Source organism: Mandrillus leucophaeus, unplaced genomic scaffold, assembly GCF_000951045.1.
Source record: "Mandrillus leucophaeus isolate KB7577 unplaced genomic scaffold, Mleu.le_1.0 Scaffold1225, whole genome shotgun sequence".
In the NCBI taxonomy this organism is placed as follows: Eukaryota; Metazoa; Chordata; class Mammalia; order Primates; family Cercopithecidae; genus Mandrillus; species Mandrillus leucophaeus.
In genome coordinates, this window is record NW_012100599.1 from 228085 (window position 1) to 241711 (window position 13627).

Genomic DNA, 13627 nt, shown 5'->3' on the forward strand with positions numbered 1-13627 from the left:
CCAGCCTTTCAAAATATCGTTGCTTTTCAACTCTTTTAATGTTGAACCTGAACTGATTCTCTTCCAGGGGTGCACTGAGCGGTTTGTGTCGAGCCCTGAGGAAGTCATGGATGTAATAGATGAAGGCAAAGCAAACCGACACGTGGCTGTGACAAGTAAGCATGGTGGGGGTGTTTCCTCCCCTGTAGCTTGGGAGACAGATGTCTGCCTACCAACCGAGGGAGGTGGGGAATGAGGCAGAAATGAAAGAATGCATGGGAAGGTGGTTAGAGAGCAGTGCTCGGACACACACGCTAGGGTATGTGTGCTATGAGTGTCTAGGCAGTCATGGGAAAGGGTGCCGTCTGCTGTCCACAGGGCTCTGAGGTCTTGGAGATGTTGGGTGAGACTTACTGGACCCTCATAACAGCCTAAGCCTGAACATTAGGAAAATTAAACAACCAGCCAACCAAAGGGAGGGAAAGAGTAAACTCCTCAGTTTGTTTATTTTAATCATGTTATTGTTCAGGTTAAAAAAAATTCCAAACCAACAAATTCTATAATACATTGCAGTCACACACGTGGAAATAAACCATGTTAGATTTCTGCCCTCTGTAAACAAGAAAAAGAAAGGGAAGAAGGAAGTCAGAAAGCAGAGCCAGGAGCTTTAGGGAAAGCCTTCCGACGTGTTACTAGCAGACACATTCAGATCGGCTCATTGACTCTGCAGTTCCTTCCTCAGTATATTCATTGCGTCTCAGGGAAGCAGTGCAAATGGGATTCGGGCAGCAGAGGGTCCGTGAAAAATGAGAGTTGTCTATGCTATTAAGAGGGATGTGGACAAATGAGAGTGAGTTCACATAAACAGAAGCTGAGAGAACTAAGGGTTTATAGCTTGCGTGAGGGAAAAAATCTAGAGGAGGGTGTGTGGACGATATAATATATCTTACCGTGTTGAAGGTGCTGACACTAAGAAAGAGGGTCAGCTTATTCTGTTCCATCTCAATGCTTAGAATACCCATGATTGTTGGAGCTCTAGGGTGGCAGATTTCGACCCCTATGAGGAGAACTCTCCAACCATTATAGCTGCCCCAAGTGCAGCCTGCTACCTAGTGAGGTAGTGAGTTCACTGTTATGTTGTAAAAGAGATTCAGGCATTGGTTGGCTGACTGGTCTAGACTCTTTAAGTGTCTTCTACCCAAGACTCTCTGATTCTGTGGTCCAGAACTGTAATTCTCAACATTTTCGCTATCTGAGCAATGTATCAGATGATATTCATATATATAGCAACTTTCATAGGTGAGCCTGGACCTGGATACAGTGTTGTTCAAACTCCACTTCTTTTTCTCTTGCTTAAAACCCCCACACACACACGAAAGAATGTAAGACAGATATTCTTACAGTAGTAGCATCTCTCATTTACGTTATTCACTCTGTTTCTGAAGCTGTTTTTAGTTACAAATTATTTATGGCATATCCGATAATGCATTTTGGTGCCTTGGTTTGGAACTGCTAGTCTAAAAAAAAATTGCTATTATTCTTACCATTCTGGTAAGGTTTTTCTTTTATTATTGCAATAAAATATACTTAACATGAAATTTGCTATCTTAACCATTTTAAAGTATGCATTTATGTGACATTAAGTACCTTCACATTGTGTGCAACGGCACCACCTTCCATCTCTAGAACTTTTTTTATCTTCTCCAACCAAAACTCTGAACCCATTAAACACCAACTCTTTATTCTCCTCTTGCTCAGTGTACTTTGTCTGTATGAATTTGACTGCTCTAGGTACCTCATATAAGTGGAATCATAAAGTGTTTGTCCTTCTGTGACTTATTTCACTTAGCATAATGTCTTCAAGTTTCATCCACGCGCTAGCAAGTGTCCTTCCTTTTTAAGGCTGAATAATATTCCATTGTATGTATATACAACATTTAAAAAATTCGTTTAACCATTAATGGACACTTGGGTGGCTTCTACATTTTGGCGATTGTGAATAATGCTGTTATGAAGAAAGGTGTGCAAACATCTATTTGAGTCCTTGATTTCAATTCTTTTGAGTATATAAGCAGAAGTGGAATTTCTGGATCTTATGGTAATTCTACTTTCAGTTTCTTGAGGAACCGCTACTATTTGCTATTATTACTATTTTCTACAGCAGCTGTACCATTGTCTGTTCCTAACAGCAGAACACCAGAGTTTTCATTTCTCTACATCCTTGCCAACTTGTTATTGTTACTATTTTTTATAATAGCCATCTAAATGGTGTGAAGTACTGTTTCATTGTGGTTTTGATTTGCATTTCTCTAATGATTAGTGATGTTGAGCATCTTTTCATGTGCTTATAGGCCATTTGTATATCTTCTTTGAGGGATGTCTATTCGAGGTCTGTATTTATTTTTTAATCAGGTTGATTTGTTGTTGTTGACTTGTAGGGAGTCCTCTATGTATTCTGGACATCAATCCCTTATTAGATATACAATTTATAAAATTTTCTTCTATTCCATGGATTGCTTTTTTACACTATTGATAGTGTCTTTTGATAGGTAAAAGTTTTTAATTTTGATGAAGTGTCTATTTTTATTTTGTTGCTTGTTCTTGGGGTGTCATATCCAGGAAATTATTGACAAGTCCAATGTCATGAAGCTTTTCTCCTGTGTTTTAGTCTAAGAGTTTTATAGTTTTAGTTTTTTTTTTTTGTTTGTTTGTTTTTTTTGAGACGGAGTCTCGCTCTGTCGCCCAGGCTGGAGTGCAGTGGCCGGATCTCAGCTCACTGCAAGCTCCACCTCCTGGGTTTACGCCATTCTCCTGCCTCAGCCTCCCGAGTAGCTGGGACTACAGGCGCCTGCCACCTCGCCTGGCTAAGTTTTTGTATTTTTTAGTAGAGACGGGGTTTCACCGTGTCAGCCAGGATGGTCTCGATCTCCTGACCTCGTGATCCGCCCGTCTCAGCCTCCCAAAGTGCTGGGATTACAGGCTGGAGCCACCGCGCCTGGCCTATAGTTTTAGTTTTTATTTGTAGGTATTTGATCCTTTTGGAGTAAATTTTTGCATGTACTCTAAGGTAAGGGCCCAACATTAATATATTTTTTGCATGTAGATATCCAACACTATTTGTTGAAAAGACTGTTCTTTCCACATGAAATGGTCTTGACACTCTTGTTGAAAATCATTTGACCATATATGTGAGGATTTATTTCTGGGCCCTTTATTCTGTTCCATTGATTTATATGTCTGTCTTTATGTCAATACCACACTGTTTTGATTACTGTAACTTTGTGGTAACTTTTATTTTTTATTTTTCCATAGGTTATTGGGGTACAGGTAGTATTTGGTTACATGAGTAAGTTCTTTAGCGCTGATTTGTGAGGTTTTGATGCACCTATCACCTCAGCTGTATGCACTGCACCCTATGTGTTGTCTTTTATCCCTCGCCCTACTCCCACCCTTCCCCTCAAGTCCCCAAAGTCCATTATATTGTTGAAGTGTGAGACCTTCAACTCTGTTCTTATTTTTCAAGATTGTTTAGGCTATTTGGGGTCCCTTGAGATTTCATATGAATTTTAGGATGGATTTTTGTACTTCTGCGAAATATGTCATTGAAATTTTGACAGAGATTGCACTGAATTTGTAGATTGCTTTGGGTTATACTGACAGCCTAATGATATTAAGTCTTCTAATCAATCCATTTATTTGTGTCTTCTTTCATATCTTTCAGTCACATTTTGTAGTTTCCAGTGTACAAGTCTTTCTCTTCTCTGGTTAAGTTTATTCCTAAGTAGTTTATTCTTTTTTTTTTTTTTTTTTTTTTTGCTATTATAAATAAGATTGTTTTCTTAATTTTTTGGGTTGTTCATTGTTAGTACCTAGAAATGCAACTGATTTTTTACATGTTGATTTCGTATCCTACAACTTTGCTGAATTAACTGTTAGTTTGGACAGTTTTTTAAAAATGAATCTTTAGAGCTTTTTACATATAATCTGGTAAGATGGTTTTGAGAACTGATTGCTGATGAAGGCTGAATAGGATGGTTGCTGGGGTCTCTGTCTGCTTGGCAGACAAAGACGAGGATTTGCAAGCATTTTCATTTCCAGTACCCCATCCTAATGAAGCATATTTAATTTTTGAAACATTCTTTGCAGTTAGCATAGGTTATAGAAGTGTATGTCTTAATCCTTCCTTAGGAAAGTCTTAATCCTTCCTTAAGAAAGCTTATGATATTACTGATAAGGCAAGACTTATGCACATGACTAAGATAGCCTACATCATGAATTAATCATGTTAAAGTCTGAGGAATTTAAAGTGAGGCAGGGGAGGAAGTAGTGAATTCTTCAAGGGGAAAGTCATGTTATAGTAGGAATTTAGAGGATGGGGCTTCAGGTAGACCTAGAAAATCTGATATCTTAGACTGTCGACTAAGATTTTTAGATTAATTTCTTTGCTCCTTGAAGACATTTAAAATCTTGTCTTTCTAGAATGAGCATTGTTTTTCAGAAGAAACAGGGGTCTCAGATAATTTTTAAAAGTAGCTGGACTTACTTCAATGAAATGGAGCTACTAGGCGTGACTTGTTATGCTTTTTAGATGAGAGGTTTGCTACCTAAACCTACATGTTCTTTGTAGAGCAGTAAACTGTTTTCCTTTTCAGACATGAATGAACACAGCTCTAGAAGTCACAGTATCTTCCTGATAAATATTAAACAAGAGAATGTAGAGACTGAAAAAAAACTCAGTGGGAAACTTTATTTGGTTGATTTGGCTGGGAGCGAAAAGGTAATTGGTTCTTTATTTGTATTATCTATAATTTTCCCCTTTTATTTGCTTCAGTGTGCAATGGTATAATTTTTATGCTCTTCTATTTTCCTGCTTTAAAGAGCTTTTAAAGGTTCTGAGGCTCTGCCAAGGTGTTATTACATTTAACCCTTTTTCCCTGCTTTCTTTTCTGGTCCTGAGGTCTCTTATTGGTGTCGCAGGCAGGTACTTTGCATGCTAACTCTGATTTATCCCTGATGGGCCCTTATGATGATGTTAGGCAAGAGTTGGTTTGACTTAGCCTGTGGCAGAGGCAGCTGCACACATGTGGGAGGGATATTAACTTCTAAGAAAAGAGTAAATCCCATGTTGTACCTGACTCTAATAGGCCAGAAACGAGCTTTGCCATTGGAATGTGGCAGTCCTGCCTCTGCAGGTTTGTTTTGCTGATAGAAGGTCTGGAACCTGGGGCACTCCCTGCATTCCCTGGTTCTCCCAGCAGTAGGCATGGGCTGACAGTATCCCATGTGGGAGTCCTTGGCTGTCTCATGCAGTGCGGCCTGTAATCAGCCTTAGCTGCAAGCCTTTACTGTTCTCTGGTTTTATCCAGACTCTCTTTTGTTGTCTACACCCTGACCCATGCCCTCCGAGGCCCTGGCTGGGGCTGTACTCCAGAGCAATAGGCTTCCCAGAATCTCCAGTCTCACTTCCATAGCACCAAAGACTTCTGCTGCCAAGCCCTGTCTCGAGGCACTGATCTCCCTTGAGCAACATCACAGAGCAAGGCCATGTGCACAATGCCCTCTGGCCTCCATCATCACTGACATCATGCTGATTGTCCCCATGAAGGCCAGCCTTGAAGCTTGATCAGTCTCCCTAACTGTGTGATTGATCCCTACTTACTGCACTACACCACTGAGTTCCCATATGCCAAGTTATGACGACTTACATCCAAGTAAGTAATGGTTACTTGGATTGTCCTCTAGTACGCATTTGTAAAACCGTGAGCGGAAAGTCATCTGTGTATTTCTAGTTGGGAATCTAAAATTTTACTAGTATGGGCTTGTAACTTTAGTTAAACAGATGCGCAACAGAATGGAAATAATGGAGCATTGTTGTTTATTTAGAGCCTAAATACACCTGAAAACTGCTTAATACTGGCAGACTGGAGTGGAGGCTTGCCTCTGCACAGTGTCAGTGGTTATTGCTAATGATATTTATGAGGTGTTTGAAATCATGTCCTTCACATAGTTTCTTTTGCTCACACACACCTGTTTTCCTTTGCCCTAGATGTGTCCATATGACTGTGTCAGTGTGATCTTGTAGAAGAGAACTCTGGGCTTTAGTTCCCATCTCTCCTGAATGGCGTTCTTCCCTTAGGTTGGCAGTCTGATATTTCTGGGGCTCAGTTTCCTGTCTGTCAAAGGAGGGTGATAGATGGTACCTGCCTTGTATATTTCATGGAGTTAAGATGCTCAAATAAGAAAGCATCTTAAAATAACACTGCTTAAAATAACATAGACTGTTACTGTTTGTGACCCGTCAGCTACATGATTTCTCTATGTGTAAGCAGGGGAGCCACACAAACAATTCCAAGGGAGTTGAGAATCTATTCTATTTTTGAAGTAAACCTCCCCCTGGACATGAATTCATTTCTGTCATCAGGAGTTTCTCCTTTATATGAGATTGGAATTTGCGTAGCTGAACATTGCTTCCTTGCTTCCTTTCTTGAGAGAGCAGCTGCTGCCCCTGCATCATTTGTCCAGTCAGCAGAGACATGAATCATGTTGAGTTCCCTTTTTTTCTAGCATCTGTAAACTGCCCTCTACCTAGAGCAAATGCTGTCAAGATGAAATTACCAGCAATAACACAGCAAAGGAGAAACTGCGTGGTCCCCCTGGCTGCAGAGGAAAAAAAGACAAATTTACAATGCAATATACATTTGACTTTTCATTTCTCTCCCAAGTTTTTTGCTTTTTGGATATTTTTCATTTTTTCCTTGTTGTGAGAATAAGTAGGGAAGGAACAGAGTCTGGATAACCAACCCTACCACATCTAGTCATCTCCCTGAACTTGGAGCTTGTAACTTACATTTTTCCAATATGCCCATTCATTGTGGCTCAGGACAACATTTTCTCTTCATGCTTCCCTCTGGGCTCCCTTCGGCATGGGGACTGCGGCTCAGTCTCCCAGGGCCCGAGCTACCCATGGTGACAGCACTTCTGGAGCCTGGTTTCCCTGGATGGATGGCCCCTGGGGAAGCATCTGCAGCTCCACCACTTGAGGTATTTCAGCTATTCCACTAAAACCCAATTGAGAGGAAAATGATGGCAGGAGAGACCAAATCCCCAGCCTCATACGTGAAGGATGGTTTTTATCACTGTGGGTCTTCTCTACTTTTATTTTTCCTTGCTTTCCAGGAGGCTGTCCCCCTTTGCCCTTGTGTGAATTTGAAATTTCTACTTTGTGCTTCCGCTGTCCTGTGCTGCTCACTGCTTTCTTTTCTCTCTGGTAGGTCAGCAAAACTGGTGCCGAGGGAGCTGTTCTCGATGAAGCTAAAAATATCAATAAGTCTTTGTCTGCTCTTGGAAATGTGATCTCTGCTTTGGCAGAAGGGACCGTAAGTGATCCTGCCCCCGTCTATTAAATAATATTATGAGAAACCACCTTTTGGGTCCTCGTAGTCCCTTTGCCACACACCAGAGACTGGTTTGTTTTCTGTTTGGAAAAGGACAGAGGGAATCCTGGCTGTGGATGCCTGCTCCCTGGGAGTTCCCATCTACTGAAAAGTATGAATGATGATGCTAATTTCCTATGACATAGGTCAAAGAATGGGCATTTTAAACTTGGGCAAAATCCAAAGACCCGGCCACAAATTCTTGTTTTACTCGATTTCTAAGCTCAGAGTCTTCATCCCTGACTTGCTTGCCTCTGGTTTTTCTCAGAATGGGCTGTCAAAACCAATACTTATTCTTTTCCTAAATAGAAAACACATGTGCCATACCGGGACAGCAAGATGACTCGGATTCTTCAGGACTCTTTGGGTGGGAACTGCAGAACCACAATCGTCATTTGCTGTTCTCCTTCTGTCTTCAATGAGGCTGAGACCAAGTCCACACTGATGTTTGGACAGAGGTACGTGTGGTCTCTCAGGACCCATCCTCTGAGCTAGGTCTTGGGTCTTAAGAGTGAGTGGCAAGGCCAGGTGCAATGACTCACGTCTATAATCCCAGCACTTTGGGAGGCCAAGGCTGGTCTCCAACTCCAAGGTCAGCAGTTTGAGACCAGCCTGGCCCACACGGTGAAACCCTGTCTCTACTAAAAATGCAAACATTAGCTGGGTGTGGTGGCATGTACCTGTAGTCCCAGCTACTCAGGAGGCTGAGTCAGGAGAATTGCTTAAACTCAAGAGGTGGAGGTTGCAGTGAGCCAAGATCATACCACTGCACTCCAGCCTGGGCGACAGAGCAAGACTGTCTCAAAAAACGAAAAAAATAATAGTGAGTGGCAAGGGGCTATTGTCAGAGAATCATAAAGTAAGGGACAAACAGCCTTTTACTCAATTACATCTAGCAGGTGATACGTAAACTTGAGGCATCACTTATTGAGGCCAAAGCAATAATTGTATTTTAAAATAATGGGCAAGAACACACCAGTCAAAGGTATGGTGTTTAAAATAAAACAAAGCAAAACAGCTAAACTTATTTCAGATGTGAATTGGAAATGCGTTGGGGTGTTACTTTTGTTCTTCATGGCACTGGAGTCTACTTTTTAGGTTCATATTATTTCAAGTTTATAAATCTCAAGATTGATAACTGCCTTTAGCTCTGGTATTTGGGATCCATTGCACAGTTGCTGATAAAACACCCAGAAAATTATGTGAATGCAGAATAGAGGTATAAAAAGCAAAGAAGGGGAAGGAATCTTTACCAGCACTGGAGGTAGGAGGTCTGGACTGTATGCTGAGAAGAGACGTAGATGACAGCTTCCTACCTTTAAAAATACCCACATGAGACTTCCTAGATCCCTGGGAGGTGTCCATAGTTGGGCAGCAGGTATGACTCCATAATCGTAAAGCAAGAGTTACATGTGTGGTTTGGTTCATATCTTCCTTTTTTTCTTGTCACTTTCTTTTTTACCTACCCCCTCCCACTGTCCAAGGCCTGACCTCTTTCAGGCATGTTTCCTCAGTTCCAGTGTTTAGGTTCTATCCTTCAGCCCTCGTGCCTCAGTGTTCATTCCCAGAGTGCTTGGGGTGCTATGGATTGGGCGATCTGAACATCTTCAGTGCTCAGTGAGCTGAGCTTAGGGCTGAGGTTGGATGTGGATTCTGCTGCCATCGGTTCATTTAATTCTGAACAATCATGTGATCTTTAGACAAGTCACCAGTGTTCTGTGGGCTTTAACTAGCTCATTTGTGAATGGATGCACAGAGTACTTCCCTGCCTCCTCCCTGGGAGTGTGTGTTGTGTGGTTATGCCTAAGGAATAGTTTAAGATGAGAGAAAGGACAGATGGGGGTGGGCATTCTGTCTGGGAAATTGTTATGGCTTGTTTAAACTGCATTAAGCCCCAGTCATTTCCTGAGCCCTCAACAGAACATAGAATTATGCAGCCATGGCACCTGTGGGATGTCTAAATAAATAATAATTATATTGAAATGTTGTAGAGCTAATATATCTTTTAAACTGGATTTGGGTCCTTTACTTCCTCCCAAATTGCTTCCTTGATTAGTTAAATGCTTAGGCTAAGGGGGTTACAGTAGGATAACACCTACGTTCCTCAAGGGTCTCAGAAACCCACAAACCAGCATCTGCTTATGGAAAACAAGATCGCACCCTGCCCAGTGTCTTAAACTTGAGCTTTAACAATTTCCTCTGAAGACATGTTTGAGCAAACCAGCTCTAAATGCATTTATAAAGGAAACATCTCTTCAAAAAAAATCCTTACCAGCAAAGCAAAAATATTCTGGCTCTTTTCAAGCCACAGTCACCGTGGGGCATTGGCTATCTTTGCAAGGCCCAGTCACCGTGGGGCATTGCTGTTATCAGGAGGTATTTGCAGCATCTACAGGAAGCATTTTGAATATCAGTTAGTGTCTAATATATGTCAGGTGTGTCAAAATTATAGCACTTCTGACAGCAATTATCTCACCTTTGTACAGAGTATGAAATCAAGGCTTAGGTGCAAAGCCATTGGATACCATACCTGAGACCACACAGCCAGTAAGTGACTAAACATGTAGGATGTCCTAGGATACATGGTCTGAGCACAGCCCTTTGGTTCAGTAAGCTCAGTGTTGAAGCTAATTCTGCTGTTGACCCAGTCTCTTGTTTACCTCTCCCCTCTGAGCCTCAGTCTTCTCTCTCAGAGAGAGAGAGATATAATAATGCCTATTTTCAAGAATATTGGGAGGATTATATGAGTTGCTTCAGTTTTTACCTAGCACAAGGGCTGGCATGAGTCCAGGTAAAAAAGTCCATGACCGATGGCCGGCTATCGGTGATTGCAAGTTCTGCTTTTCCTTTGTCTTAAATAATCTCACAGTATTGAGCCTTGAAAAGGTCATAGTAGTAGATGGGACTAGACTGAATGTAATGCACTGTAACGGACAGCACTGTCATATAAGGGAGAGGATTAAATAAAGTAGAATTAGAATTACATTTTGGGAATGAACAAATAAAAAATACTGCAGATAATTTGGGCTTCCAGGAAATAAAAAGTAATGTAAATTATGTTTTCAAATGAAATAGTTCGGTCTACATTCTTTTATCAGAGTCATCTAGATTCTGCTGTCTGTGACAGCAGGGACTGAGTTTGTCACAGATGTTAGCTTCTCATCAACCACTCTGCACAACTAGTTCACAGTAGGTGGTCAATAAATAAATGCTTATCAAATGAATGAACATATGAATCTAAAGCTTGTTGTGTAAGGTTATCTAAAGCTTATTTATGTTGGAAAATTAAGGCAGTTGCTGAACTTTGATGCCATTACATCCAGAAGTTTGGTTGGGTTTGGATCTGGTTTGCTTTCCAATCTATTATTGGAAATGTGTGAGGTTTCGTTCCTTTCCCTTTATCCCCAAGTTAGTTAATGGATTATTTAAGGATGCTGAACTATTCTACAAGGCCAATACCTGCTGTATTGTTAAATATACTCATTGAACCCAATTATACAGCAGACACAAGACTGAACATCAGATTAGACATGGTATGTGGTAGCTAATGAGATTAAGCACTTTGAACTCAGAAAAGACTGCCGGGCACATCCTAAATTCATTGTAATAAGTGTTCATTATATTCTTACTGCAGAGGTGGGCAAACCTTAGGGCAGCATGAGGTTCCTCAGTGATTCCTTTGTGGTTCTTTCAAGGACGTGAAGCGAGTACACGTTTGTTGTTCTGCTTGACTGTACTGATGCTCTGAATAACACAATGTAGTATTTGTTTTGAAGCAGTTAAATCTGCAGATCCCTGAAAGCACTCTACCAAGAGTCCTGCTAGCATTCTTCAGGATTATAGGTTAGATACTGGAATTTAAAGGGAAAAATTTACCGTGTCTATTTCTATTTTTTTTTTTTAATTATACTTTTAAGTTCTGGGATACATGGGCAGAACGTACAGGTTTGTTACATAGGAATACATGTGCCATGGTGGTTTGCTGCACCCATCAACAAGTCACCTACATTAGGTATTTCCCCGAATGCTATCCCTCCCCTAGACCCCCACCCCCCGACAAGCCCCAGTGTGTGATGTTCCCCTCCCTGTGTCCATGTGTTCTCATTGTTCAACTCTGACTTATGAGTGAGAACATGCAGTGTTTGGTTTTCTGTTCCTGTGTTAGTTTGCTGAGGATGATGGTTTCCAGCATTCTGGTTCTTCCATTCAGTCGGGGTTGTTTCCTTTGGTTTCCTGAATGCCCAGCATTGTGCCATTAAAGAAGTAAGTGCTGTCTCCTGCATTCTCAAAGAGCTTTTAATCTAGTTGAGGATGCAGCACGTGAATTCCCAGGCAGTAGAAAGTCAAAAAGCCAGACTCAAATTAGAGCACTTTTATTGATTTTTTCTTCTGGCTTCCAGAATTCTATTTTGTAGTCTTTAATTACTCTTCTAAAGTACTTTTACAGCACTATTTGAAAAAGATATTTATGTTTTAGAAGTGTGAACTCAAATCCCCCGATTGTGTTGGAAGCCTATTTAATGTACCTTGATTTGGGGTGGTAATGAAGGGAAAGAGGCCCTCTGAGGGGACAGACCAATGTGGTTAGGAAGACCTGAATCAGCACATCTTTGGCACTAGGATTTTTGATTGATCCAGCGTGAATAATTCAAAGGCTTTATTTGTACGTTGAATGTGGAAGGAGAATTGATATCTTAGGGAAAGTAATATTCTTTCTTCTTTTCCTGATGTGCGCTTAAAAAAGTCATGTCATCATTTTAATTGTGTCATCTGCCAGCTTAGTGGTAGCTAGATTAGGCAGAGCCTGAATAGTGTGCATATGAAATGTATGTCACCAGAACATGAGAACATGTTACCTGTGAGAGTAGAATGAGCATTTTGGCCAAGGCAGATACTTGACTACACTTTGACATGAAAGAAAAAAAGGCTCAAATCATTCCTGTTGGGGGAGCTACTGCTGAAACACCAATAGGGTTAATTTTTGCTCTTGGAGGGAAGAAATACTGTGGGTGACATACATTTAACTAGATGCCCAGTCCTTATCCATGTCATTTCTGAATGTTTCTCAGGTGACTAGAACTTTTTAAAGGCACAAAATTTTAATTTCTCCTTCCCACCCTCCTTCCTTCCCTCACCAGAAGCCGGGAAGGTGCTTTGGAGCAGTGGTCCTTTCAGAAGAAGGCTTGGTGTTATAAATGGGAACTGGGTCTCAGAGTAAATTAGAAGGTTAGTTTCGGATTAGTTTTATGTGTCAACTTGGCTAGGCCGTAGTGCCCAGTTACTTAATCAAATGCAAATCGAGGCATTGCTGTGAAGGTACTTTGTAGATGTGCTTAGCACTTACAATCAGTTGACTTTAAGGAAAGCAGGTTACCCTCAATAATAAGGGCGAGCATCATCCACTCAGTTGAAGGCCTTAAGAGCTAAAATGCAGGTTTCACGGAGAAGACAAAAATTGTGCTTCAAGATGGTAACATCAACTCCAGCCTCAGTTTCCAGCTGTCAGCCTGCCCTATGGCTTTCAAACTTGCCAGCCCCCACAGTCATGGGAGTCAATTTCTTAAGTAAATAAAAGAGTGAGATATATAATATATATGTATGTATATATAATAAGATCTTATGTATATAATAGGATATATAATATGTTATCTATATTTATCTATCACCTGTCTCTATCTTCTATTGGTTCTGTTTCTCTGGAGAGCTCTGACTGATAGTGAAGAATGCTATACTTTCTATCCTTTCCTGCTTCCACAGTGGGAGAATCTCTGTTTCTCTCTCACACACACCATTCACGGTGCAGAATCACACATGACAGATTTATTCTATGCGCTGAAGGTGTGAAGTTGTCTAGAGCTCCTTATTCAAATGCCAGCACTATCCTGAACACCTGGTGAGAGAAGGAGGATGCTGAAACAAAACATATGAAGGTACCAAGAACAAACATCTTTGTGGTTATTCCAGGGAAGCCAAAGTAATTAGAAGAAACGCCAATGGTAGGCACTCCTCATGTCTTTTAGAACTGACTGTGGCCAGGAAATATGAGTATAGGAAACCATTAGGGAAGCAGGTGGGGATGAGACTCATCAGAATGCAGTGGTTCTAGGTCTTTTCCCCATTCAAGGAGGGCTTTGTTCAAGTGCCAACTTATGAGGATGCCTTCAGTGTCATCACGTATGGGTGTTTAACCTCGGTGGTGAAGATGGGTACCATGA

At 41.0% G+C, this 13627-nt stretch overlaps 1 protein-coding gene across 1 annotated transcript in view; it reads left to right on the forward strand.

The window, feature by feature from the left end:
* KIF5C (kinesin family member 5C) overlaps positions 1-13627 on the forward strand; it is a 109912-nt gene that overhangs the window by 20268 nt on the left and 76017 nt on the right. The window contains exons 6-9 of the mRNA XM_011971464.1: positions 68-155; positions 4632-4756; positions 7251-7355; positions 7722-7870. Of these exons, the coding sequence (XP_011826854.1) occupies positions 68-155; positions 4632-4756; positions 7251-7355; positions 7722-7870 (467 nt within the window). The remainder of the gene's footprint in view (positions 1-67; positions 156-4631; positions 4757-7250; positions 7356-7721; positions 7871-13627) is intronic.